A 26,468-nucleotide genomic window follows, 5' to 3' on the forward strand; every position below is an offset into this window, starting at 1 on the left:
GGCTGCAGACTCCTGGGAACCATGTCCCTGGCAGGCCAGGTCCTGCCCAGGGTTAAGAAAGAGTCCTTTCTCCACATGACTCTAGTTTCGGCCTGGGGTTTCCCAGGCTGGTAATCCACTTCCTACCGTTGCGACAAGTCACCAGGCTGAAGGGAGTAAAAACCATGGTGACCATGTGGTGCACATTGCCATAGTAGCACACGCAGGCATTGCCAATGGCAAGGAGACCCAAGGTGCTCCAAATTCACTGCAGCTGACGGAGAGTGCCAGTGCATTGCATGGCGTTCCCATCAAACATAGCACACCACTGCAGGCTGCAGCAGGGCACCACTTCATCCATTCTTGGAAGAGCAGAGCATTGGGGTAGGATGTGCCAAAATCCAGCATTTTGGGTATTCAATAATAGCTCTCCACTCAGGCAAGCAATGTAACCAGAGATGAGTCTCCAACAGCGTCCTCATGGACTCCAAGTAATGAATGACCAAGCCATCACCAGGAAAGGAGAAATTTCAAGGCATGCTTTGACATTTCAAGGGCAGCGCTGGGGTCCCAGGAGCTCACAGAGGCCCCGTGAGAGCACCAGCAGAGGTGGGACCCTGCAGAGGACGAAGTCCACCCAGCAGCAACTCACCCAACACCTGAGGGATGGGTTGACCTGGTGGCTGGGAGCACCAGGGACACTGTTGGGCACAGGAGTGACATCATTTTGTGCTGGTCTTTGGAAACCCAGTGGTTAAACTGTGAGATGGGGGAACACAGAGAATAAACCATCCATTACCCCACATTAACATGGAGCACAACCCTGACAATTCAGTTCCTTTAAAGAACTTTGTTGAGCAACCACATCAAAACCTCCTGGGAATTTCAAATATGCTCTTGCCTGGAGAGGTCCTGGAGTGGTGCTGGCTCTTGCCCAAGAGGCTCTGCCCAGTCTCACACTCCCAGCATGGAGACCACGGGGTGACCAAATGGAGGACAGCGCTGCAGAGGTGGGTGCAGTTGCGGGGACCAGATCCGGTTCATGCACCCCTGCGCATGCTGCCACAGCTCCTCTGCAGGGAGCAGAGATTGGGACCCCCTGGTTCAAACCAGCGGGAAACTGCCAGACATCTCCAACCCTGCCAGGGCTGGTGTCAGACCCTTCCCTTGCTGGGGACAAGGGAAATGGGGATGGGCAGAGGGGGGGCCAGTACATGAAAAGGACCTTTTTTCGCTCATTTGCTCATGTGGCTCCTGGCGTGGATATGGAATCGCCCAGCTCCCATCTCTGCTGTGAGGGGTGTGTTTTGTTTGAGCACTGGATGGACAGTTTCTCTGGCAGGCACTGCAGTAACACACATGCTATCAGGAGGCAATCTCTAACAACCCAGGTGCCACAGGCGTTTTGGGTGGGAAGCTCCAAACTGGTGTAGGGACATTCCCTGGGCTGGAATCTGTTAAAAAAAAAAAAAAGAATCTTCAGTCGGAAATTACACACAAGAATTGGGGGACGGTGCATTTTTTACTGGTATGAGGAGGAGCTACAATGGAGTAATTACAAAAAAGCAACGATATTCCTGCTTCCTTAGGCCTCCCCTCGAAAGCACGGGGACCTTTAGCAGGCTGCAGCATCTCTGAAAACAAAATGGTTTCTGTCTCTGAAAACAAAGGCAGCTTTCCAGTGACTTACAGAACGTGATGGAAACTCTTTCCCACCATTAATTGTCATGGGCTCTGAGATACCCACTGTGAGGCAGATCCAACCACAGCTCAGTTTCTCTATTTTCTGTGCATTCACATTTGTCTCAGGCAGCCAGGCAGCCTCAGCAGTGAATTCAGCATCCTTGTCTCTCGTGGGAGTGTGAGCAACCTCCTCTGCACGTGGGTTCTCCCCAACAACTGCTGGAATAAAGTCCTGCCTCTTCACCGTGGTGTAAGGGAACTGCAAACGCCCCTGTGTGTCAGCCCTGACTTTAGGACTGGCTCAAATCCAGCCTGGATGAAACCGAGCCTTGTTGGCATTGCACAGCCGGTCCATGCATCCGGCAGCAGACTGCCCTGAGCGCTCAGCATCGATGTGGAAGGGCAAAGCAGAGAGAAAGCACAGCCAGCACAAGTACCTAGAGCACAGGAGCAGCTTAGCATCCCCTTGCAAACCAGCAGAGCTTAGCCGGGTGAAAATGAGGGAGTTTTGAGGCTGCAGGGCCCAACCTGATCCCTAAAGGCTGGTGTCACAGCAGGTTGTATAAACGTCTTACAGAAATATCCCTCGAGAAAGTCATGCCTTTGGATTATATCTCGTTCTGCATGGGGAAAATTGCTCGTCAGTTCTGGTGATACTGCTCTGGGCTCCCGGCTCTGCAGAGGTCTTGTCTTGAGAAGTCAAAGGGTAAAAATACGAAGGCACCTGCAGCCCATTACCTGGGGAAACTGAGGCTCAAGGGCAAAGTGCCAGGTCAAAGCCCAGCCTCCAAATCCACAAAACCAGTGACTGCCCCATGACTGAAAAGGAAACAGCAGGTAGAGGAAGTCCTCTTTGTGCCCATGAGGTCCCCTCGCACCACAGCGCACCTCCCGTGGGGCTGGACCTCCAGGTCACCCTCATCTCACCCTTTAGCGTCTGCTGAGTCTTGGGAGCTGGGGTCCCTGACACCGCTGGTGTCACACTGCCACATTGTCCTGCGGGACCACTTAGCAATTCCACACAGCCCCTTTCACCAGCCCTGAGGAAGGGGCACCCGTGGCAGAGGGGTGGCTCCTGCTGTGCCACCCAAACTGTCTTGGCCCCTGGCTGGGCACTTTTTTCCTGCGGTGGCCGTATCTCAGGCAGGTGATAAGAGGGGTCCGTGGTGTGGGCTGCAGTGGGGCTGCAGGGTAGGGGAGCAGCCCCACAGGCTGGCCCAGCCCTGCTGCCAGTGCCAGGGAGCCCTTTGGGACCCCTGGGTGCATGGGGGAGCTGGAATCCAGGGAAGGAGACACCTAAGGGTGCAGGATTGGGGGTCTGCCCAGCTGGCATGGTTGGAGGGGACAGGTGCTGGCTGCTGCAGAGGCTCAATGCCAGGGTGCAGGATATGTGCCAGCCAGTGCAGGGTGCCAGACACGTGCTGCCCGGTGCAGCCTGCCAGGTGCACGGATCACTGGGTGCAAAAGGGCACAGTGGGTGATGAGGGCGAGGGGGGTGCTGGGTGCAGAAGGCACAGGACTCAGGAAGGTTCAAGGGCTGCCGGGTGCAGGGGTAGGGCTGGGTGCAGGGTGCTGGGGGCACAGGGGTGCAGGCTGCAAGGGTACTGGGGGTGCAGGTATGCCAGGGAGGCAGGGGGTGTTAGGGGTGCTGGGGGGGTTGAAGGGCACACGGGTCCAGGGGTGCATGGTGCAGGGGTACCCCAGCACCATGCAAAAGTCCTGGGGTACTAAGGGTGCAGGGTGTAAGGCATGGTAAGTGCAGGGGAACTGGGGGTGCAAGGTGCATGGGTGCTGGGAGTGCAGGGGTGCTGGGTGCAGGGTGTAGAGGGGTGCTGCATGTCAGCATGCAGGGTGGGGGATTGCAGGGGTGCTAGGTGCAGTGGGTGCTGGGGGTGCAGCATGCATGTATGCTGGGAGTCCAGGGGGTGCTGGGGGTGCAGGAGGTGCGGGGTGCGGGGGTGAAGGGTGTAGGGGTGTTGGGTACTAGGGTTGCTGGATGCAGGGCTGCCGAGGTGCAATGGGTGCTGGGGGTGCAGGGAGTGCAAGGTGCAGGGTTGTGGAGGTAGGGGGTGCAGGGGGTGCAGGGTGCAGCGGGCTCAGGGTATCCAGGGTGCAGGGTGTCCGGGGTGCAGCGGGTGCAGGGTGTCCGGTGTGCAGGGTGTCAGGCCGGACCGGGCCGGACCGGAGGTACCGTGCCTAGTGCGGCGGGTCCTCCCAACCGACAGGGGGCGGCAGTGGCGACGGCGGCGGGCGGCGCGCGGGCCCCACCCGGCGCGCGCGGGGCTCGGGGCGGCGCGCGGCGGTGCGGCAGGAGGGTGCGCGGCGCGCGGACAATACCGGGGCGGCGGCAGCGGCTCGGCCTCGATCGGCTCCGCTCGGACCCGCTCGGCTCGGCTCGGCTCCACTCGGCCCCCGCGCGGCTCGGCCCGGCTCGGCTCCGCCCCGGCTGGCCCCGCTCGGCCCGGCTCGGCTCGGCCCCGCCCCGGCTGGCCCCGCTCGGCTCGGCCCGGCCCGGCACCATGCTGGCGCTCTTCAACAAGCTGCTGGACTGGTTCCGGGCGCTGTTCTGGAAGGAGGAGATGGAGCTGACCCTGGTGGGGCTGCAGTACTCGGGCAAGACCACCTTCGTCAACGTGATCGCGGTGAGTACCGGCTGCCCCTCCCCCCCCCCCGCTGCTGCCCGAGCGCGGCCCCGGGGCCCAGCGGTGCCGCTGCGGGGGTGGGGGGCTCGGCTGTGCACCCACCCCCGGGTTGCACCCATATTGCACCCAAGTCTTGCAGCCCCCCCCATTGCGTCTATCTTGCACCCTCCTCGTTGCACCCCCGTCTTGCACGCCCTCGGTTGCTCCCCAGAATTGCTCCGCCCTACTGCACCCCAGCCCGGAAATGCACTTGGGGAGTGGGGTGCACGCCGTGGGCTGCGGACCCTGGGCAAACCTCGGCGTTCGCTCCCCGCGTAGGGCCGGAGCAGGCCCCGAGCAGGATCCCGGCACCCGCCAGCCCTCCCCGGCCGAGGCTCCAGCCGCTGGGGAGCTGCCGGTTTCAGGGCAGCGGCCGGTCCCCCGGCGTGGCTGCGGCCGCCGGCGATGGCGGGTGCTCGGCCCTGGGGGCCGGGGCAGCCCCTGCCCTCCCCCCCCCCCGCTGCAGCGGGCGCTTTGTCATCGCTGGCGCCGCTCGCCGAGGGGCCTCGTGACGACCCTGCCGCGCGCGGCGCCACGAGCGGGTTTTTGCTGCGTCTCGCGCGGGGGGGCTGTGTCTCGCGGCCGTTGTCCCGCCCTCGGCCCCCCCGTCCGTCCGCCCGCAGGGACCCGGGGGCTGGTGGCGGAGCCGGAGCTGGGGCCGCGCATCCCAAAGCCCGGGGGGTGGTTTGACCCGCGGGGCTGCTCGGCCGAGCCTCTCCTCTTCGTTTTCGGGTTGTTTCACCCTCTCCGGATGCGACGCTGCGAGGCAGGAGCCGGGGGGATCCCGAAGGGGCAGGTTTGGGCTGTCGCTCCCGGGCCGGGGGGTGTTTCACGGAGGGAGGGAGATGTGGAGCCTCTGGCTTGTCCCGGTTCCCCCATGGCCCCCCCATATCTGTGCACGTTGCTTTGCTCGGTGCCTCGGCTCCAAAGCAAAGCGAGTTATTTCTGCTCGCTCGGGGCACTGGGAGCTGCTGGGCTGTCAAAGGTGATTTTGCAGCTAATTTGGAGCCTGCTTTGTGCTGCAGCTGTGCTCCCCGGGAAGGTTTCCCTTGGTGCCAGGTGCTGCAGGGACGAAAGCGTCCTTCCTGAAGTGGCCGGGGGGCAGAGGGAGGACACCCTAAAATGCTCGTCGCCCCACAGACGATGGTGCTCCTGCTCTCGAGCTGTTCTGCTGGCAGTCACCGCTCAGTGCTCAGGTCTCGTGCTGGTTCTCCCAGCAGACTCCCGCCAGCCTTGGGGGACAGGGAGCTTTGTGGCTCTGGGACAGTGACCGTGAGCACCAATCCTCTTTTGGGGTGACTTTGTCCCCGCTGTTTCCATGTTTAATGGTCCTTTTTTGCAGTCCTGTGTTGGGGTGGGAGGCAGCGGTGCCACATCTGGGTTAGTCCTGTTCTGGACCCGCCACATGCTGCCAGCCTGGTCATAGCAACACAGGCTGCATTAAAAATGGAAAAGTAATTTAGCACCTTGTTAAATAACCAAATAAGCTTTAAAGGGTGATGGAGCTTTATCCCAAACCTGCTGGGCTGCTTTGCCCACACAGGGCGGGAAGTCACTGGGGATGGTCCTCGTCCTCTTGGAACAGCTCTTTGGCCAGCCTGGCTCCCCTTTCCCCACGTGCTTCCTCCTCTCCCAGCCGTGTCTGCAGCAGACCGGGCTCAGCGTGGGCTTCAGTGGAGTTCCTGCTTCTGCAAGTAAACGCTTCATACCTGGCAAATTTGCTGTGTGTAAGACCCAAGGCTTTTTTCCGCTTAGCCGGTATTGCTGGTGTAGGGAAAAGTGACATCCAGGAATTGCAGGAGCTCTCGAGGGAAGCTCGAAGGAGCTCAGTCTCTGCTGCAGTTTTGCCTTTTGTCTGTGAAGTCATTTGGAAAGTTCAGATGTGTGTCAGATGCACACAAAAAAGAGGCACTGACCTTTGAGAAAACGTCTTGTAAAGAAGGACTTGTTGGGGACAGCTAAATAACATGACACACAGAAAATCCCAACTCAACAAGAACTGCATGAGAAGAGTTTGAGCCGTCTGGCTTTAAGGTCACGCAGTGGGAGTGTTAGAAGGGAAAAGAGCTGTGATTTGGGCTTTGGGGAGGGGAAAAACCTGAACTGATTTTGGCATTGTTGGAGAGATCTCCCAAGAAGTCTTCATGGGTACAAGGTGATGCTCCCCAGGCCACAGATCAATGCGAGTGCTGTGGCTGGAGCTGCCCTGGGGGGCTTGGCGCCGTCCCTGTCTTCCAGGATTTTTAGCTGCACCTGGCTGAAAAATGTAATCCAGTTGCCTGGAAGATTGGGTGGTTTCCTACAGCAGCCCAGAGCTGTGGCCATGCCAGGCGAAGGCTTTGCTGAAGGCAGCCACAGTTGGGGGGGGGTGACTCCTCCTGGGTCACCTGCTTGGGGGTTTTATTTTTCAGGGCTCAGTTTTTCTTTCCCTGGGTGTCAGGAGCTGAAGCTTGAAGTCCTGTGTGCAAAGAGGGGTGAAAGGCTGTAAAACGCATCTGGTCGTGGTTTTAACCAGAAGCCGGTGGGCTTTTAGCTGCCTTTTCCCCAGCATGAGGGTGAGGAGGGGTGAGACTTGAGGGCATCAAGAGCCTCTCAATGGGTGCTGGTGCTCAAAAACTGTCAGTGCAGGATGTGTTTAGAAAAAGAGAGTGTTTTGCTGCCTTTGATTCAACATCACACATCTTCTGCCTTCCAAGGGAGCGGAGCCACAGAGACTGGGTTGCTGGGGTGTTGAACCTGCATGGTGGGGGGGTCTGGGGCAGCATCCTAGCAAGTGATCCCAGTCAGTGCTGCAAGAGAGACCACATCAGCCTCGTAGGTGGCATCAGGTGGGATGATGGATGCTGTGGCAGCTGGCCAGCTCCTGGACAGTGCTGCTGGTGGAGCTGCATCCCGACAGCAGCTCGGAGGACTGCAGAGCTCAGCGCCTGCTCCCACCTTTTCCCGGGAAGCCACCGTCCCCCTCCGCTGGCCAGGTGACCCATCTTGGCAGGATGCGCTTGGGTGCCTGAGCCTGGGAGGGGAAGTGGCTTCTCCAGGTCCTGCAAGGTCTCCAAGGGTTGTTGGGGAGGGAGATAAAAGAGATGCTGGTGGAGATGCTGAGGGAGAAGCAAGGAGATCTTGTTCTGGTGCATTTTCACCAGTCTGTCTGACTCTCCCAGTAACTCAGGAGGTGCCCCTTGTGTGGGATCTGGCAGGGCCAGGATGGGGTGGGAGGTGGATGTGGGATCCTTGTGCCGGGTGGTCTTTATTCCTCCAGATGCAGAGTCTGGGCCGTCAACAGCTGCTTCCATTGCACCTGAGCTTCATAATGCAGAAGGCGGTAGGTTTTTGGCAGGGGTTTCTCCATGTTTCTGGAAGAGGAGAAGGAGCTGGCTGGGGCATGGTCTTGCCTTGCTGCTGCAAACTCTGTCAGCATAAGCCAAGAAAAAATGGACAGTGGGGTTTTTCCAGGATCGTGGTTTGGATTGGAAGGGACCTTTAAAGGTCGTCTAGTCCAGCCCCCCTGCAGTGACCAGGGACATCTTCAACTAGATCAGTTTGCTCAGAGCCCTGTCCAGCCTGACCTTGAATGTTTCCAGGGATGGGACATCTACCACCTCTCTGGGTTTGTCCCCACCTTTCTTTTAAGCCCCCTTTAAGTATTGAAAGGCTGCAATAAGGTGTCCCTGGAGCCTTCTCTTCTCCAGGCTGAACAACCCCAACTCTCTCAGCCTGTCTCCGTAGCGGAGGTGCTCCAGCCCTTGGATCATCTCTGTGGCCTCCTCTGAACCTGCTCTAACATCTCCATGTTCTTTTTGTCCTGGGGACCCCAAAGCTGGACGCAGCACTGCAGGGGGGTCTCACCAAAGCAGAGAATCCCCTCCTTTGACGTGCTGGTCACGCTCCTGGTGATGCAGCGCAGGACACAGTTGGCTTTCTGGGCTGTGAGCACGCACTGTCAGCTTGTGTCCAGCTATTCGTCCACCATACCCCCAAGTCCTTCTCCGCAGGGCTGCTCTCAATCCCTTCATCCCCCAGCCTGTAATGATACTGGGGGCTGCCCCAACTCAGGTGCAGGACCTTGCAGTTGGCCTTGTTGAACCTCATGAGTTTCACGTGGGCCCACTTCTCCAGCTTGTCCAGGTCCCTCTGGATGGCATCCCCCTCCCTCAGATGTGTCAACCACACCACTCCGCTTGGTGTCATCTGCAAACTTGCTGAGGGTGTGCTTCATCCACTGTCTATGTCATTGATGAAGATACAAAACAGTACTGGTCCCAGTCCGGACAAGTGATGCCTAAGAGCCAGAGCAGAAACATAAGCAGGTATGAAGGGCTTGCCTAGGGTCATCCAGGCAGGCAGTGGCACCATCTCCCTCTGGCTTGGCAGGAAACCCCAAACAAGCCCATCTGCTTGCCCTGAAGAGCAGCGTGTTGCAGAGCCATGAGCTGTCCCCTTTGGGTGCTCCAGCATCCACAGCTGGATGTACGCACCAGGGGTGGATGTACCCAGCCTGGGATCCTCGGCACCAGCCCCTGGCTTGATGCAGTGCCGTTCAATCCAGAGATGCTCCGTGTAGCCCGCATGGGTAAAGCCACTTGGCTTGCTCCAAGCATCGTCCCTGTGTATTTGGGGCAGCGTGGTCTTGCCTGCAGTCTGGGTTTTGCCAGAAGAGCCGTGGCTGCGTTGCTGCCCAGCTCAGGCTGAGGGTTTGCACAACCTGCTGTGCACCCTGAAGGGCCCTGGGGATGCCAGGAGAGGGACCAAGCCTGGTGGGATGTTCTGTGCCGTGCTCAGGCTGCCTTAAAAAACCCCACCAGCCATTCCTGCCCCGGCTCGGGGCACGGTGAGGAACCCAAGGTACAGCAGGGGAGAAGCACCTTGGCATTGCACAAAGTTTCTGGGCTGTTTATGGTAACAAACATGGGAAAATAGAGGGATAAGGGAATAAAAAGGGTCCGTTGTGTGTCAGCAGGTGGCTGGTCAGTACGTTTGGCCGTGCCCTGTGCTCAACCAGCACAGTCTGTCCTGTCTCACCAAACTGCGTTTCTGTTTCCCTGGGTAGGGGTCTCCTGCATGCACGTGTGTGTTTGGGGGTCTGAGCACCAGCAACTGGTCTCCAGAGCAGGGTGCAGAGGCCACGTGTCGCTGGTGCAGGGGACACACATGCTTACAGCTCACTGGAGCATCCTTGCCAGGGCTGTTGGTGGCGTGGCTGAGAAGAGCAACTGTCCCATACCGGGGCTGATGCACACCAGTGTGACGCTGCACCCAGGTCATGAGTTTTAGGACTGCCCTGCCCCTGGACGGGCTTTCCGGGGCACAGGCATGTACAGGTGCCGGGGTTGAGCTGGGTGCAGAAGCGTCTGCCTGGCCACACGTGTCCCACGGCGTGGGTGCCATCCGCCGGGTGAGAGCACTGGTGCATCTTGGAAAACCCAAGTGTAGTCCTTGAATCCCCCTTCAGCATAACCTGAGGTCCGGATGTAGCAAAGTCCTGCTAATTGAGGAGTGTTGTAATTATAATTTTTTTTTTGTAATTAACGCATAGTTAAAAGGCAGCCCCAGAAAAAATGTAAGCATCAGTAAGATTGTGAAGTTAAAGGGTTGCATGAGCCTCTAGCAGCCTGGGTTGGTGATCTTTGGTCTTTCAAAGGAGGGCAGCCTTGGAGATTGATCCAGCTTTGAAGAACTAAGGACTACCAGGCTGTGGCAAGCTCAGCGAAGGTTTTATTTCTCTGCCTGGTCCTTATAGCGACGACTGGTCTCTGCTCTGGTGCCCCTCACTGGAGAGGTCCCAGGTGGATGTATCACCGCTTCGTTAACTCTTCAGCAATCAGCCTTTACCCCTGCGACGAAGCAAGGTGCTGCTTGGGAAGGTGTGGTGGGACTCCATGTCCTCGTGCATTTTGCAGAGGTCTGAGGGAGGAGCCGGTGCCCGAGGACCTGAGGGAACGGGCAGGGTCAGGCCAGGTGCCGGCTCAAAGCTTGGCGCCTGCGCCGATGGATCTGCTGGTGGGTGCTGGGTGCCTTAGACGGATGAGCAGCACACACATTGGAAGCTGTGTGGGCTCGGAGCCGTGGAGTGATGGCCAAGGAGCAACCTCTTGTATTTTCTCTGGCCTTGTAGGAAAAGTCCACCGGCTGCAGCTGGTAGGAGGTTTGTCCTTGTCCCCAGCTTTCTCCTGTTTCCACAGCCTGCACCCACTGCTCACTTCTCCATTTTTCTTGTTCTGTTTTTTTTTTTTTGTTGTTTTGGTTTTTTTTTAAATGGAAAAAACAAATGCAGTCCTTATTTCCTCTAAAAGTGGAGAATGTATCATCATTGGTCTGTCTCCGGGCTTCGTTACGCCTGCTTTTTAATTATTACCATTATGCAGATTTTCTCTCCTAGTTAACTCTACTTCTCGGGAGCAGCAGCTTCAGTGGGTGGAAGAGTTGGTTTCTATGGGCACTGCTTAAATATTTACTTTGGTATCATCTTCACAGCCTTAGAAAGCCAAAGTAAGGGTTTCACTTAAATTTAGTTTTACTGGTGGCTGCCAGCTCTGCTGGCTGTGGCCATGGTGTTCCTCAGCCATAACACACACACTCCCCTACGCACACACTCCCCACACACCCCCCCACACCCACCCCCCCCCTCTCAGTTGATGCTCAGACTCCACGGTTGCTCTGGTAGTTGTCCTGGACCTCGTGGTCCCTCCAGGAGCCAGCTTCTCCCATGGTCTCACCCCTGGGGATGCCCACCCTCTGCTTCTCTGGCCACCCCACCCGCTCAGCAGCGGCTGCACCCTCATCCACACTCACTCTGGCTGCACTGGGGACAAGTGGCCTCTGAACCCTGGTTTGGAGACCAGTGCTGGTGCTCAGACCCCCAAACACACACATGCACACCGAAGATTTCCTTACCCAGGGAAATATTTAGAAATGCACTTTGCTAAGAAGACGGGACAGACTGCGCTGGTTAAGCACGAGGCTTGGCCAGACAAACATACTGACCAGCAACCTGTTGACCCTTCTTATCTCCTTATCCCTCTATTCTCCCATGCTTGCTCCCACAGACATCCCAGAAGAAATCTTGTGCAATTGCAAAGTGCTTCTCCCCTGCCGTACTTTGGGTTCCCCACCTGCCGTTGCGTCCATGGGTGGAGGAACCTACTCTGGCTCTACTGCCCTGGTAGCAGCTGGACCAGGGTTTTTTTGGGGTTTTCCACCTGTTCTTACCTCTCTGTACTCCTTTATGTGTGTGCAGATGAGTTTTTTATCACAGAACTTAATAATTACTTCTGCCAGGCTCATCTAGGAGATTCCCTGCAGCTCCTTCTTGGTTAAACCCAGCTCAGGAAGGAGACCACAAAGCTTTGTCTTCACGAGGTGCCACCTGTGTCCTGGCCAGACTGTGGATGGTAATGCTGTACCCTCAGGGACCGCAGGTGTCCTTCAAGGTGAAAACACTCCCAGCCTGGTGCTAGCTGCCCTTGCTTGGCTGGGGCATCACGGCTGGTTTGGGATGCTGAGCTTGGGGGAGGAAGGGATGGGAAGGGAGAAGATCCAGCTGAGAGCAGGGCAATGTCTGGAGGTCTCTGAGAAGCCAGAGCAATGATTGAAGAGGGGACAGCCTGAGCATTGTAGTTCAGCAGAAGACCAAGGGAGACCGAGCAACCTCAGAAACAAGACTTGGGCCAAGTTGCTCCAGCGCTGAGTTTGTCCGAGCTGGGTTGGACCGTGGGGAGGAAGCAGATGGATGCTGGCAGTGACAGAGCAGGGGCATGGAGACGTTAGGGTTTGGGGATGGTTCACCATGTCTTCAAGGTTCCATTGCTGGGGCCATCCATCGGGCTGCGCAGCCAGAACCAAGGGTGCAGGTACCACGTAGCCAGCTCGCATGGGTCCACCGTGTTTGGAGATGTGCGCTGGATAGCAGAGAGGCCACTTCTGTTTCCTTCAAGAGGGTGATGCTAAGGGCAGAGCTGCTAAGCTGCAACCTTCGCCTTGTCCCAAAGGATCTGGAGTCCTCTGAAGGCGTTGCCTGCTGCCCCTGCATTGCAGGGTTGGCTTGGCGTGTGCGATGCAGAGCAGCTCTGCTTCAGCCCTGTCCCACATCGTTCCCTGAGCTCACAGGAGAGAACCTTCTTGGTGTCTTGCGTGGATCCAGAAGCTTTTGCTTTTGTCCAGAGTTTCTGTAACAGATTCCATGCTGCCGTTAAGTAGTGCTGATGGTGGTGGGGGCTGCACATGTCCAGCACGCCAAAGCCTGGGCCAGCAGCAAGCGGTCACTCTAGAGCCGCCAGTGCTTCGTGTAGCCACCACCTCTGTCCCTCAGTCCAGATGCTGCCTCATTACAGATGCATCCTGAATGAGAGCGACTGCTAATAAATTTGTAGACAGTTGTGGGGTCTGTCTAGACAGAGGTGGGAGTAAACATTGCTGCAGCTCTTGTCCAGAGACGCCCTCTCCACCTTGGAGTCGAGAGCTGTGCTGCGTGTCCCTGGGGAGCTGCTGGGAGTATCTTGTGTGTGTCTGTGCATCTCTGCCTCAAACAGGCTGTTGGGTCAGCGCAGCCTCAGCACCGCCATCCGTGGTGCTTCAAGCTGTGATACAGTGCTGAAGAAGCAAAAGCAGCCAAAGGATTTTCCCTTTCATCTGAGAAACCTTGTTTTTTATGAAAGAAACTGAGCTTCAGTGATACCATGCTCTTAAAAAAAAAAAAAAAAGTCATTAGCTGCATTGCAGGGAGTGGGATGAATCTCTCCTGGAGAGCATCGTCTTGCCTGGCTCCTGTGGGCTTACAGGCAGTGTCGGTCACCCCGGCATCACCTGATGATGACCATCCAGCTGGCCATCTGCAGGCTTGTCCCCAAACCCTGCTTTTGCTCTCGAGATACAGAGGGCCCTGGAGATAGGGCCTGTGGGTCAGGGAGGGCACCGCAGCCTGTTTCAGCTGCGGTAGCATCACTGGGAGCGTGGCCAGGAGGGGCCCAGGGGCTTTCCACCGTGCTGAAAGCCTGTGATGTTGAATTTCTGAGCCAAAGGGTGCTGCAGAGTCAGACCATGTATGTTCATTGCAGGTGGTGGTGGTGAGACCATCTTCTTTGGGGTGGAGGGTGCCCATCCCTGTCCCGCAGCACCGTGCTTGCCCAGCTCAGGCTGCTGACCTGCCCGTGGCGGTGAGGTCTGGCTGATGTGGGTCGCTTCAGCGCGATCCCTCTGCACAGAGGTTTTGAAACCAAAGCATGCTGAGGATTTGGGGCAAAAGTCAGGATTGTCTCATGCTCGGACCTCTGTGGCTCTTCCTCCTTGCTGCCAGCCCTGGGGAAGCTCCATCCCGGCCAGCTCAGGGTGGCAGCCCCCTTTCCCCCATCTCTGGGTTCCCTGGGAGGGCTGTGCTGCGCTCGGGGACAGCCCTGTCCCCTCCGGTGCCTTCTTTGAGGGGACGTGGGGCTCCATGGCATAGGTGCCCTGCAGCGCTCAGAGCCCCAAAGAGCTGTAAGACCCACCATCGACAGGAAATGTCGTGAAAGCTTGGCTTGAATTTGGCTTTTTCCCATCCAAACGGGGTACTCGGAGTGAAGCGTCCATCTGGGGGGGGTGTCATGGCTTGGCTTGGTGATGCGAGATGTGCTGGAGGGGGCTGGAGCGAGCCCGTGCAGCTTTTAACTGTTTCAGAGAAGAGCTCTTGGAAGAGCAGTGGCTTTGCAAGCGAAGCTCTCGCCTGCCAGGCGCTCCCGCCTTGCGCGGTGCACAAAGCTGGACAGGGAGGCTGGACAGGGAGGTTACAGGGAGAAATTAAATCCCCTGCCTTTTTCTCCAGGTTGGAGCTTGGACAGGTTTCGGCAGGGACTCGGTGCTGTGCCACGCAGCGGGAGATGCCTGCAGGAGCGCGAGGCTGGGCAGTTTTGGGGGTGGTTGAGGCGCTAATGGGAGCCATCCAACCAAGGGCACTTTGGGCATCTGCCTCTGCCCCACGGACGACCGTGTTCTGGTGGAGACAAGACTTTAAAATGTCCAGGAACCAGGCTTTCGGCGCTGCCATCTCCAGTCCCTGGGGAATGGCTTGTTGGTGAGCACCTGGGGATGGTGCTGCAAAACAGCCAGCAGCGATTTATCGCGAGCAGGACGTGTCAAAGCGGTGTCATCGTGTTCTGGACAGGGTGACAGTCACCTGGCCACGGCGAGGAGCAGGGCCTGGGCACCTTGGCTCTGCATGCTGCTTGCCAGAGCTGGTGGGTGCGGCGTGGAGGCTGAGGTGGTTTCTTTGCGTGTGCCAGCGAGCTGAGGTCCCAGGTGCTGGCCGAGCAGGGGATGATGGCTGAGGTGGCAGGTGACGTGGTGTCCATGTGCATGTGGCAGAGGATGGGTTCAGAGCGAGCTGGGGGCACTGGTCATCCCTGCAAAAGCTAGATCCTGACTGCCTCTCCCAGTAACCCAACTGGAAAGTGGTGTGCTGGGCAGAAAGGTCATTTGTCTTCCAGCCAGGGCACCGAGGCAGGGTGGCTTGGTCAGTTTGCTGAGGCAAAACCAGCGATGAACTAGAGTCTGCAAAGACCTGATTCACTCTTTGTAGCCACAAAATCCATCTTGCCTGCATCAATATCTAAAGGGTGGATGTCTAGAGGAAGGGGGCAGACTCTTCTCTATGGTGCCCAGTGACAGGACAAGGTGCAATGGGCACAAACTGGAGCATAGGAAGTTCCATCTCAACATGAGGAAAAACTTCTCTCTGAGGGTGACCGAGCACTGGGACAGGCTGCCCAGAGAGGTTGTGGAGTCTCCTTCTCTGGAGAGATTCAAAACCCGCCTGGGCACGATTCTGTGTGACTTGCTCGAGGTGATCCTGCTCTAGCAGGGGGGTTGGACTAGATGATCTCCAGAGGTCCCTTCCAACCCCGACCAGTCTGGGATTCTGTGACTTTTGTGCCTCCTGGAGGAATCCCATTCCCAGGCACTCAGTGAGGCCTGACTCATGATCTCCGGGGTCAGCACAGATGCTGCGTCCATTGCACAGCCAAAATTTGGGGGAAAGATGTGTCCAGTGAAGCTTTTGCATGCCTGCAGCTGGGCTGGTCTCCACTCTCCCTGGTAGTGGAGCTGCAGGTGGCTGGACCCCGCAGGTAGTTGAAGATGTGCTGGAGGCATCAGCATCTGGGACAGTTGGAGAGGGAAGAGGGGACATCATGTTTCCACCATTCAAAGTTGCTTCCAGAGAGCAGCCGACGCAGAAGGAGCCGAGCGCGTTGCAGCACATTGAAGATGCTGCTGCAGGTGCCAGGACAACAGAGACCCCGTGCAAGCCATCCTGGACCACAATGTGTTGCATTCCCAGCCCGGCCCTTTTTGGACAGCACGAGCAGTTTTGTGTTGGCCCCGTGGCCGTGGGCAGCCTGGAGGCAGATGCCAGTGTGAGGGAAGGGTTTGGGGCAGGGAGCAAGGCCGTGCTTTGCTCATGGACATGTGCTCGCTCCCATCTCTCAGGGGGAAAGCAGAGGTGACTCCTGGCTTCTGCAGCCCATCCCTTCCTGGAAGAAGAGCTATCAGCACGTGAGCCATGTCTCAGGTGGCTTTCACGCAGCCAGCAGTTCCTGTGATGGGGTCTGGGATCCCCGATGGAGGTGCCTGTAGCTTCCAAGACCTCTTCAGCATTTGCTCTCCACATCTTCTGATCAAAGCCTGGTAATTCCTTAAAACCTGGTCGAAAAAGCCAAATTGTGTGTTGAACCTCAGTCTGCAGGAGACATCCCCCGTGTCAGCTGGTGGTAGAGGGATTTCTGCCTGCTTCCCCTCCTCGCCCCTCATGCCCTTCCCTGCCACTCCCTGGCATGGTTTCTGGGTGCACTGTGGCCTGGAGACCCCTTGGCTGCTGGGCTTTGCTGATGAACGCAAAAGGGAAATGAAAAAGGGAAGCGGTGCGTATTGCAGAACTGTTGGAAGAGGTCAGGAAAACCCTGGGGACTCGCTAATGTGGTGGGTCTGGAGGAGCCATTGGCTCAACCAGGCACAAAATTCTGCTTGTCAGAAAATGGCATAAATTGCCTTCCCTTTTTGAGGTTTGTGTTAACTGAAAGAAAACCCAGAAAAGTCTTAGAGAAACTGAGATTTTAAGCCAGTAAAGAGCTGCTGGGATGAATTCAGCTGCGGTGGGTGGTTCCTGCAAAAGCCCCGGTGCTGCATTATCCTAGTTATCAAACCCTCTTCCCCATTGGCTTCCCCGGCATCCCGCAGCAGTGCCTTCCACAAGGATGCATTTAAAAAGCAAAGGCGATAAACCTGTTCTGAGTCCCAGTGAGGCTGCTTGCAAGTGAGAGGCTGCAAGAGGGAGAGGGTGAAGGGCTGTGGCAGCTTCTCCCTCCTGCCCCAGGGATGCTGCGGGCCACCCGGAGCATCCCTCCGTGCTGTTCAGCCCAGGGCCATCTCACAGCATTGGGATTTGAGCAGCAAGCTGGAAGGTGGGGTGGGCTTTAACAGACCAGTGCCATCCTGTCCCTCCAGTGTGATGCCGGGCAAGTGGGCTGGCGAGCCGGCATCTCCCCGTGGTGGCAGAGGGACTGTTCCTGCTCACCCCTCCGACAAGACTAACCTAGTTTCGCAGCGGCACTGGGATGCTGCGAATCTGCAGCAATTTCATGCTTCTGCCTGACACGGCTCAGAGCTGCGCTGCTGGGGGACACGTGGTGGCAGCTGCTGGGGAGGGGCAGAGGGGACCCTTTGCATCCCCCCGCGTCACCCAGCATGAGCACTTGGCTCTCATGCGCAGGCAGGGTGCAGGGGCTGGAGGATCCGTGCGGGCAGGCGGCAGACCTGCAGGAAAGCAGAAGTCAGTCTGGTTTGGGCTGGGCCATAAATGAAACGTGTCGGAGCGCCCAGGACTCGTGGCCGACGCAGGAGGTGGCTTCCCGGGGCGCGGAGCCCGGCCGGCTGCCTGCACCCCGGGTTCTCGTGGGGCTGCCGGTGGGTTTTATGGGAGAGGCTTGGGCCCCGCACCGCTGACCTGAGGTCACTGCAGCGAGCAAAGGTCTCAGCCTCCTCCCGCAAAGGGCTTGGGAATCCCACCAGGAAAGGGCCGGGTTGGGCGAGCCTCCGCCACCCCGCCAGGACGACAGTGTGTCTGGGGCTGGGGGCGGCAGCTCGCTGCGGGGCTGGGGGCTTCGCTGGGGCACCCAGAGCACCCTGTGCCCCATGCAGCAGCCCCAGCATTTCCCTCCTGCAGGCATTTTATCTCCTTGGCTCTGATTTTGCTCCTGGTGTGGACCAGGAGGAGGGTCGTGCTGTACGTGCCGCAGGGCCGGCAGAGTGTTTGGGGTTATTTCTAGGCAGGCTGGCGGGGTTTCCGTGCCTCCTAACTCAGTATCACCTTGTTCCTTGCAGTCAGGACAATTCAACGAAGACATGATCCCAACGGTGGGCTTTAACATGAGGAAAATCACCAAGGGGAATGTTACCATAAAGGTAAGGTGCAGATGTTCTCGCTGGTGTGGGGCTCTTGGGATGAAAGGTGGGGTGCAGGGAGACTGGTGGGACTTCTGCTGGAGGCTGAAAGATGCCAGCAGCCCCGGCTGCAGTTGGGAAGATCTGCCCTGTTAGGTTTCTGCAGGTACCCACCAGAGGAGATGGTGGGAAGGGATGTAGGACATCCAGACCTGCAGTAAGAGCCGGTCCAGGCTGCAAAGCGGGAGGTTTTCTTATACCTCTGGCTTGCTGGCGGGGACCCGTGGGTGTGGTGAACTTGCTGAGGGTGGGAGTGCTGGGAAAAAAGGGTCATGGCTTGCAGTGGTGGTCTCTGCCTTGAGAGTAAAGGGAGAGGAGGTTTCTACTACTTCTGGATCTTTCAAGGGCCCCGGGTTGGACTGGGAAATGATGGTGGGATGGGCTTGAAAAGCTGATTGGGGATCCCTGTCTGCTGCAGAAATGTTTCTGAGAGTGTGCTGAGTGTTTTGAAATGACAAATGCATCAGGAAAAGGCCAGGAGGGGTGGTGGGCATGGGTAGGGGGGTCCCCCTGTGGCAGCAGAGACACATCGCAGGAGGTGTTGACACCCTCGAGCTGCCCTTCCTGAGATGTCTCCTTTCCTTACCGTGTCGGGACCCTCCTCGTTGGGTTTGAGATGAAGAGGAGGGGATGGGGGTGGGTTTGGTGCCTGCCGGGTGCTCTGGCTGCGTGGGGAAGGGTCATGGGCAGGACGGGGGGGTGACACCGCTTTCTCCCTGTCACAGCTCTGGGACATTGGCGGCCAGCCGCGGTTTCGCAGCATGTGGGAGCGGTACTGCCGCGGAGTGAGTGCCATCGTGTGAGTATCCCTGGCAGCTGAGAGCCCCGTCACCCATGTGCCAATGCTGAGCCCCACCAGCAGGTGGGGGCACAGTCCCATCGCCCCACCCAAGGGTGCTGGGCAGCGCAGAGCCAGGGGAGCTGCGGTGCCTTTGCTGTCAGAGTGGGATGCCCATGTTGGGAGTTGAGGTGCTTCCTCCTGGGACTGGTGCCCCCATGGGCTTTGGCCACAGGGCAGCCAGGTCCCCGCCAGCCGTGGCAGACCCCTTCCCTTCCCTTCCCTTCCCTTCCCTTCCCTTCCCTTCCCTTCCCTTCCCTTCCCTTCCCTTCCCTTCCCTTCCCTTCCCTTCCCTTCCCTTCCCTTCCCTTCCCTTCCCTTCCCTTCCCTTCCCTTCCCTTCCCTTCCCTTCCCTTCCCTTCCCTTCCCTTCCCTTCCCTTTCCCTTCCCTTCCCTTCCCTTCCCTTCCCTTCCCTTCCCTTCCCTTCCCTTCCCTTCCCTTCCCTTCCCTTCCCTTCCCTTCCCTTCCCTTCCCTTCCCTTCCCTTCCCTTCCCTTCCCTTCCCTTCCCTTCCCTTCCCTTCCCTTCCCTTCCCTCTGCTCCACGCTTCCCCAGCGCTGCTTGTTCGTCGCAGGGGCTGAGCAAAGGCTATCAGTGTGGCTCAGCCCTTTCCAAGAGGCTGGTTTTAAGGGCGGCCACCAGCAGCATGTTTCCAGGCCGTGGTATTTATGTGCTGCCAGATGCGTCTTCTGCTAAGAGCAGGAGTCTCCCTCCAACTCTCGCTGCCGACTGTCAGCAAGTCTCTGAGTGTCCCCGCATGTCCCCTGCTTGCAAACGGTGCAGTAAGCGCAGTCCCAGGGAGTCCAGGCTGGGGATGAGCCTGGCAAGATGCTCGTGGGAAACAGGCTGCCTGCTCCTAAGGACGAGAATTTACTGTAGAAGACCACATCGGTGTTGCTTAAACCCAATTAAAAAATCAGATTTAGATGATCTTCACCAATTGACAATGCCCTGAGATTTTGGAGGGCTGGGTTTCTGTACTGCCCTTCCCAACCGTGGAGGAGTGAGGGACCGCTTGTCCTGCTTGTTGGGACAACAGTGTCTGGTCCTGCCCTTGTCGATTGTCGCCATGTCGGGATATGTCCTTGACACTTTATTACAGTGAGCTTTGCTGGAAATGACAAAATCCCATTTTTTTCCACTCCTTTTACTGCCTCCTTCAGTAATTTCATAATTTTTCCAAAGCACCCTGTCTGGTTGAGAGGAAATGAAAGGACCTGTGACCATCCAGGTCATGCTCCAGTCTGCCTTCCTCACCTTGAGCTGTGTCACATCCCTTTTTTCTTGCCTTCAGCCCTCCCGCCCCATCCGGCGTGCCAAAGGCTTGTGGCACGCCTGGCTGGTGGTTTTCCCTTTCCCTTTCGGTACAGCCATACACATTTTCCTGTGTTCAGCGCTTCAGTAGCTAAAGGCTCTTTTCCTATTTTTAATAAAACCCACAAGGCCTGATGAAGCTTGATGGCGTTTCTCACTTCTTCTCTCCCAGCTTCTTGATCTTTAAAATAAAGGCTGCTTTGATCAGTTCCTCTCCCCAGTTTTGGCTTCACTTATGTCCTTTGCAGGATGAGTGTCCGCCCATGAGAGCTAAATCCATCTCTAAATCTCCCCCGTCTGCTTAGAGCCAGCATTTCTGACTGCTGGCTTCGTGTGCCCTTTGCTCTGTGTCCCTTTTCCCCAAGATTGCTCCCGTAGAGAAGACGAGCGGGTTGTTCCCCCTGCCAGGATCGTGAGTCGACATCTTCACCTCTTCTCCATCATCAGCTCCTCTTGTCTTCTCCACTTGTCCTCTGTTCTGGGTATCTCCATAAGGAGCTGCCGCGTGCAGACGAGCTTCGCTTGGGCGCTCGGGAGCAACGTGTGTTTTGCAGTTTCTTCTGCCCGGTGGCGCCTGGGGTCCCGTCACCCGCCGTGTTCCTGCTGTCAACGGCGTGGGCCCCTACGGGGATGGGGACAGGGACAGGGAGGTCCCCCACTCGCCTGGGAGATGCGAGGGGCTCTCAGCCCCACCGCCTTCCTTGGGAAGAGGGCTCCTGGGGGAAGGATCCTGTTATCCATCACCGCCACGCACTGGCTCGGGAGCTGGTGGGGATGATGCGGGTGCCGTGTCAGCAGGGTTTGGTGGTGGCACAAACCTCAGCGCAGCACTGGGGTGCGGGGACCTCACTGCCTGTGCTCAGGGGTGTCCCTTCCCTTGCAGGTACATGGTGGACGCCGCCGACCAGGAGAAGATAGAGGCCTCCAAGAATGAACTGCACAACCTGCTCGACAAGCCGCAGCTCCAGGGCATCCCGGTGAGCTGCTGCCTGGATAGGTTCCCCCAGCCGCTCGCAGTCCCCAGGCTGGTGGCTGCCAGGGTTTGCAGCGAGGGGCTTGCGTCTTGCAGAGCAGATTTGGGGGGCAGATCCCCTTCCTTGGAGGGGTCCCCTGCCCCGTGGCAGCCTGTGGGAGCTTGGGAAGTGATGCAGGGCTGGGCCAACCAGCAGGGAAGAGAGCTTTAGAAGAGACCAAAAAAATCCCCTGATATGTGAGATCTGTCCTCTTGCATGAATTTCCACCTTATTTATGGTGGGACACTAAGGTCTCGTCTCCTAGGAGAGCGGCTGCTGGGCTGTCACACTTGCAGGAGGTGGGCTGTGGTGGCGGCGCGGGGCACACTGCGCGTGCTGGGGCGGGATGCTTACGGAGCATCCGAAGTCATCATCCTTTGAAAAGAGCTAATCGAGGAACTTGCCACAGATCCCAAACGTTCACTGCCTACTAAATTAAGCTGCCGACATAGCGTGCTACATGTGAAGCCCTTCTGAGTGCTCTTATTTGAGAACAAGTCTCCAAATTTAAATTGGGGAATGCTGCGTTTCCATGCTGCTGCAGAGGCCCTGGCTTACCCCAGGAAAGTGGCCGCAGCCTCAGCGCTGTCCTTGTCAGATGACAGTCGCGTGGCGCGCGCCGGAGGGATGAACAAGTCCTGCCGGGTGGTTATTTTCCTTGGATAGTCTGAGGATGCCTTTGTGGATGTGAGAAGCCTTGAAGTGAGGAGAGAGCAGTGCATGGTGCAAACAGCCGTTGTGTTTTTGGGCTGGCTGCCTGCGGAAAGTGGGTTCTGTACGATATCCACATCTCGCTGCTTCCCAGTAACGTCGGTTTTAGCCATCTAATGAGATTCTTTGCTCAAAGACAGCAAGAGGCTCCTGGAAGAACATCCTAGATAGCATGAGAGATGCTGGTGCCCTTCAGGGAGGATGTTGTGTGGGGCCAGCTTCTCAGTGGGAAGAGAGAGTACACAGGAGGTGCTGTGTACAAGCTAATTAGGACTCTTAATTGAAGTGCTCTGCCTTCTGATTGCCCACTAAAGGAGTTTTCTTTGGGCACACCCTGGTGAAGTGCCAGGGCTGTCTTACATCTCAAGCAGGGTCCAGTTCTGGGTGGCAGAAGCAGGTTCCCGCCTGGTCTGGTGGCCAGGAGCTTCAGGTGCCCCCTCTCCCCCCTGCAGGTCCTAGTCCTGGGGAACAAGCGAGACCTGCCTGGTGCCTTGGATGAGAAGGAGCTCATTGAGAAGATGTAAGTGTGCCGGTGGCCCGGGCGGCCGCGGTGGGGCTGTGACACAGTGTGACCCCCACCCCGTTCCTGCCATGTCCCCACTGGCATGGTCATCCTGCCGTGCTCTGGCGGTACTACTTGCCCAGCCGGGGTGGCATGGTGGTGCCTGGGGTGGGCAGAGACGGGGGTGGGGGGGGGTGGGGGGTGGGGGGGGGGGGGTGGGTGGGGTGATGTCTTTGCACTTGTGGGGATGGGGAGGAGCTGGGAGCTGCGGCTGCCAGTGCCGTGTCCCGCGTGCCACACGGTGGCGTTGGGGCCTGGCACGGTGCTCAGCAGTGGAGCTGGGCTCCCGTGTGGGTGCTGCTCCCGTCACCCTCTCGCAGCTCTACCCCACTGCCTGGTGTGGGTGCTGCGCTCCTGGCAGTGGGCAGCCCTTGGTGCTTGGAGTTCAGATCCTGCTCCAGTGTCTGACACCATCCTCGTACCTCTTCCTTATTTCACTGCTGTTTGTCGTGCCGGCATGTGGCCTCCTCGCAGCTGATGCTGCCTCCTGCCCACCTCTACTGTCCACTGCAGCTGGGGGGCTGGGACGCTGTGCTGACTTGTAGCATCTCTGCTCCCCCCTGGCCACCCCTTGGAGATCTCCCCTCTTCCGCAGGCACATACGCAGCTCACGTGCAGCCAGCCCTGTGCTGCTCCCAGCCCCTCCCTGCCCCATCTCGCCACACCGCTGTGTAACCCAGGTTTTGGGAGGGAAGCTACGTGATTTCATGGCCAGGCTCTCCGTGAGGTCCCTTCCCTCCTGCCCCATCACATAGCCCCTGCAGACCACATCTGGCCATCAGTCATGGGCACAGTGCGCTGGTGTCCTCGCCCAACACACGTGCACGTCCCCGGGAGCCTGGGGAGACATTGTCCCTGCAAAGCGTCCCCCGTCTTGGAGCTGGGGTCAAAAGGCTGCCTGGAGGCATCTTCCATCGCTGCCGACATGCAGCCATGGGAGTCTGCAGCCAGAGCTCGCTCCTCTCCCACAGGAACCTCTCTGCCATCCAGGACCGAGAGATTTGTTGCTACTCCATCTCCTGCAAAGAAAAGGACAACATCGGTGAGTACCGGTGGCTCCAGTGTGGGGCTCAGGGCTCAGTGGTGGGGGGCAGCCCATGTCCACGGGAGCAGTGTGCCCGGGCTGTTTGCCCAAGTACAGGAGGGGGTGATGGCCGGAGGGAGAGGCTGTACGTGTCCCCTTGCCTTCGCAGACATCACCCTACAGTGGCTTATCCAACACTCGAAGTCTAGGAGAAGCTGAGATCCTGCAGACCGCGGCTCAGATTGGGAAGATGCCATTGTACAAGCCCATGCCCCTTCTCTCTCCTGCTCTGTCCCTCCAGCTCTCTAGATGGGTATTTTTAGGGGACCCCAGACTCCGCTCGCATTGAGGTGGAGCCCTTGTTTTTATTGTAAAGAAAACGTTCGACTCTGCCCTCCTCTCCTCTCTGTCTCTTCCACCCATTTTGGCACTGTTCTGTTGTTGTCTGTGTATACAGTATATATATATATGTATATATATTTTAATTTTTTAATTTAAGCGATAGCGCTGTTACTAAACTGGGCCCTGTGAGTGGTAGGAAGGCTGTGGGCTCCCCGAGGCCAGCCAAGGGTCAACGCCGGGAGGAAGATGAGGGTGGTGGCAGAAGGCTGCCCCTTGGGGACAGGGCTGTGCCAGGCTGTAGGCAAAGTCCCCTGGGGGTCCCTCATCCCTTCCTCCCTTCCCTGGGTGTCCTGCCTGCACCCCCGGGCAGGGAGCATCCCGGGCCTGCCTTGCCCTTTCCTGGGCTTTGACCCCACAAGCAGGGTTTGGGGGGAGGCGGTGCCGCCCCCTGGGGCTCCTCACCCCTTTCGGGGGGACAGGGATTAGTCACAACCCGCTGCCTCCCCGCCGCCATCACCTCCAGCTGCCGTGCCACTGCCCCAACCTCTCCTCTCTGCCCTGGGCCGCTCGTCCCTCTGCCCCACGTCATCCCCCCCAGCCCCCACACCCGGGCCAAATCCTGCCCCGCTGCCCAGTCCTGCTGCTTTGCTGGGGCAGCCATCTGAGGGGCTGGTGCCAGCACGGGGGGGGCCCAGCAATGCTCCTGCCCCTCCCTGCCCCAGCTGCCCCCAGAGGCGGCTCGGCCCGTGTAGCCTCTCGGGGTGGCTGCGCTGGCCCCCCACGTGCCGAAAGGCATCACCTGTGCCCAGCCGGGGGCTGCTGGCTCTGCCCCGGCCAAGGGCATCGTGCAGGGGTGCTGGGAGGGGGGGCACCTGCAGACACCTACGGGGCCATGTGCCCCTGCAGCGCTGCCCGCCAGAGCTGGGGGGTGGTGGCTCCAGGACGTGCCCCGCTCCCTGTGCCCTGCTCCCTTGCTGGCCCCCAGCTCTGCTGCCCTGGGTTTGGGGGGGACATGAGGGCGGTGGGACACGGGGCGGCGGGGCTGGGGTGGGCATGGTTGGGTTGTTGTCTGCAGGTGGGGAGAGGGCGAGAGGAAATTCGGGGGGGGGGTCAGGAAGGCTTTGCCTGTCTGTGGCATGTGATGAGTTGCTGGGTCTCTGCAGGCACAGCCTAGGGGCCTGGCCAGGTTGGCTGAGGCCAGTTTGGGGGGGACTTAGCTGGGCTGGGGGGGATGTGCTGCCATCGGGAGCGTGGGTGCGTAGTGGGATCGGGTCAGTGGCACAGCAGGGAAGCAGCTGCCTGTCCCCAGCTCAGGGCTGGGGGAGGGTGGCAGTGGCCCAGGGGCAGGGGGCTGCAGGGCCCCTTCCCCTGCTCAGCTCCAGGGTGGTGAGGCTGGAGGTTTCTCTTCTGTTCTTATTTTTGCAGAATTGCACAAAAAGAGGTTTTCTTTTCTTTTCTGTTCTTTTTTTTAATTTAATGAATTGTAAAGTGTTGTCACCCCCTAACCCCCCTTTTTTTTTGTTTTAAGAGATATTTTGGCTCAGATTTGACCTCTGTTGGGAAATGATTCTTGTAACTGTACAATTTTTTTGCCTCCTAATAATAATAAATTAACAATTTTGCGTTGGGGGGTGTGGTTGCAGTCATGTTGTTTCCTTTTCGTTGCCGCCACCCGTCCCTCCTCAGTCCTGTGCCCATGCCTTGGAGCACAGGTTTGGGGTCCCTGTCCCCCAGGCAGCACTGGACACCTGCACGATCATGCTCACCAAAGATGTGCCAGAGCCAGCTCTGATGGCTCCGTATTCCTCGTTTTCTTGGCCTGGGTGCAAAGACGAGCTCAGAGACCTCCGTCTGCGGCCATGGCTGCTGCTGGACCTTCCTCTACCCCACATGTTGTCCCAGGGCTGCTGCAGGGCCCCGCTTCGATGCTGGGTCTGGAGCTGAGTTGCTGCCGGGCTCCTGCTCCCCCTCCCTGCCCCCAGCCCCCTCCTAGGGGTTGTGGCACCCCTGCCCCGTGCCCTCCGGGGGGGGGTGGCCCCTGCACTGCCCCCCAGGGTCGTGCTTTGTGCCTGATGGCACCGGGGCTGGACGGGGGCTGGGGTTCAGCCCGGCCCATGGGGTGCTCTGCCTGCTGTGGGGCCGTGTGTCGCCCACTGCCCGTGATGGTGGTGCTGCCTGCGCCCTCCCAGCCCCCCGCCTGGCTCTCCTCCTCCCCACGCACACAGCCCCGCGGGGCCGCGGCAACAAGCCCGGCTTTGTTCGCCCTTGGCCCGGGCTCAGGACGGAGCGGCACGGACCAAGGGCATGAGCTGCCCCTACTCCCTTCCTCCCACCGCCACTGAATCCCCGCAGGGACCCCTCGGGGATGCAAAGGGGTGTGGGCACAGCGGGCAGCCTGGGCTCTGCACCCCCTGCCATCCCCACAGCAGGATGAGACCCCTCTTCTTCTCCGCTCGCAACTGCGGGGCCCAGCGCTGGCGGGGGGGAGGGGAGGAGGAAAGGAAAAACCCAGTTTTGTGCTCTCGGAAGAAAACTGGGGCTTTTGTTTCCCTGGAAACGGGGCTGCGAAAGCAAAGCCCGGTGGGTGTCGATGTGCACAAAGCCCACAGTGAGCCCCTCGCATTCACCCGGCCGTAGCAACCGTCTCCCTCGCCCCGGCATTTCGCAGGCTGGGGTGGGCGCCAGCGGCAGGACAAGGAGCTTTAACAGCTCGAGCAGACGGGGCCGGCATGGCCAGCCTGTCCTCAGCCCGATCCCACTGCCAGAGCTGCTCCCTGAAGCCTCTCCAGGTGCAGGAGCCTCGGGTGGGGGTGGATGTGGGGCGTGGAAACCCTGCTGCCCTCAAACCATCACTCTG

General features: G+C 58.5%; 1 protein-coding gene across 1 annotated transcript; it reads left to right on the forward strand.

The window, feature by feature from the left end:
* Window positions 1-3,927: 3,927 nt before the first annotated feature.
* On the forward strand, window positions 3,928-25,238 carry ARL8A (ARF like GTPase 8A). Its single transcript, XM_075775592.1, has 7 exons — window positions 3,928-4,304; window positions 17,688-17,768; window positions 18,533-18,606; window positions 20,843-20,936; window positions 22,136-22,203; window positions 23,217-23,287; window positions 23,439-25,238. Exons 1-7 carry the CDS (start codon window positions 4,182-4,184, stop codon window positions 23,486-23,488), a joined length of 561 nt encoding a protein of 186 aa, XP_075631707.1. The 5' UTR covers window positions 3,928-4,181; the 3' UTR covers window positions 23,489-25,238.
* The last annotated feature ends 1,230 nt before the right edge of the window (window positions 25,239-26,468 follow it).

The sequence above is a fragment of the Balearica regulorum genome, chromosome 25, assembly GCF_011004875.1.
Source record: "Balearica regulorum gibbericeps isolate bBalReg1 chromosome 25, bBalReg1.pri, whole genome shotgun sequence".
NCBI classification, from domain to species: Eukaryota; Metazoa; Chordata; class Aves; order Gruiformes; family Gruidae; genus Balearica; species Balearica regulorum.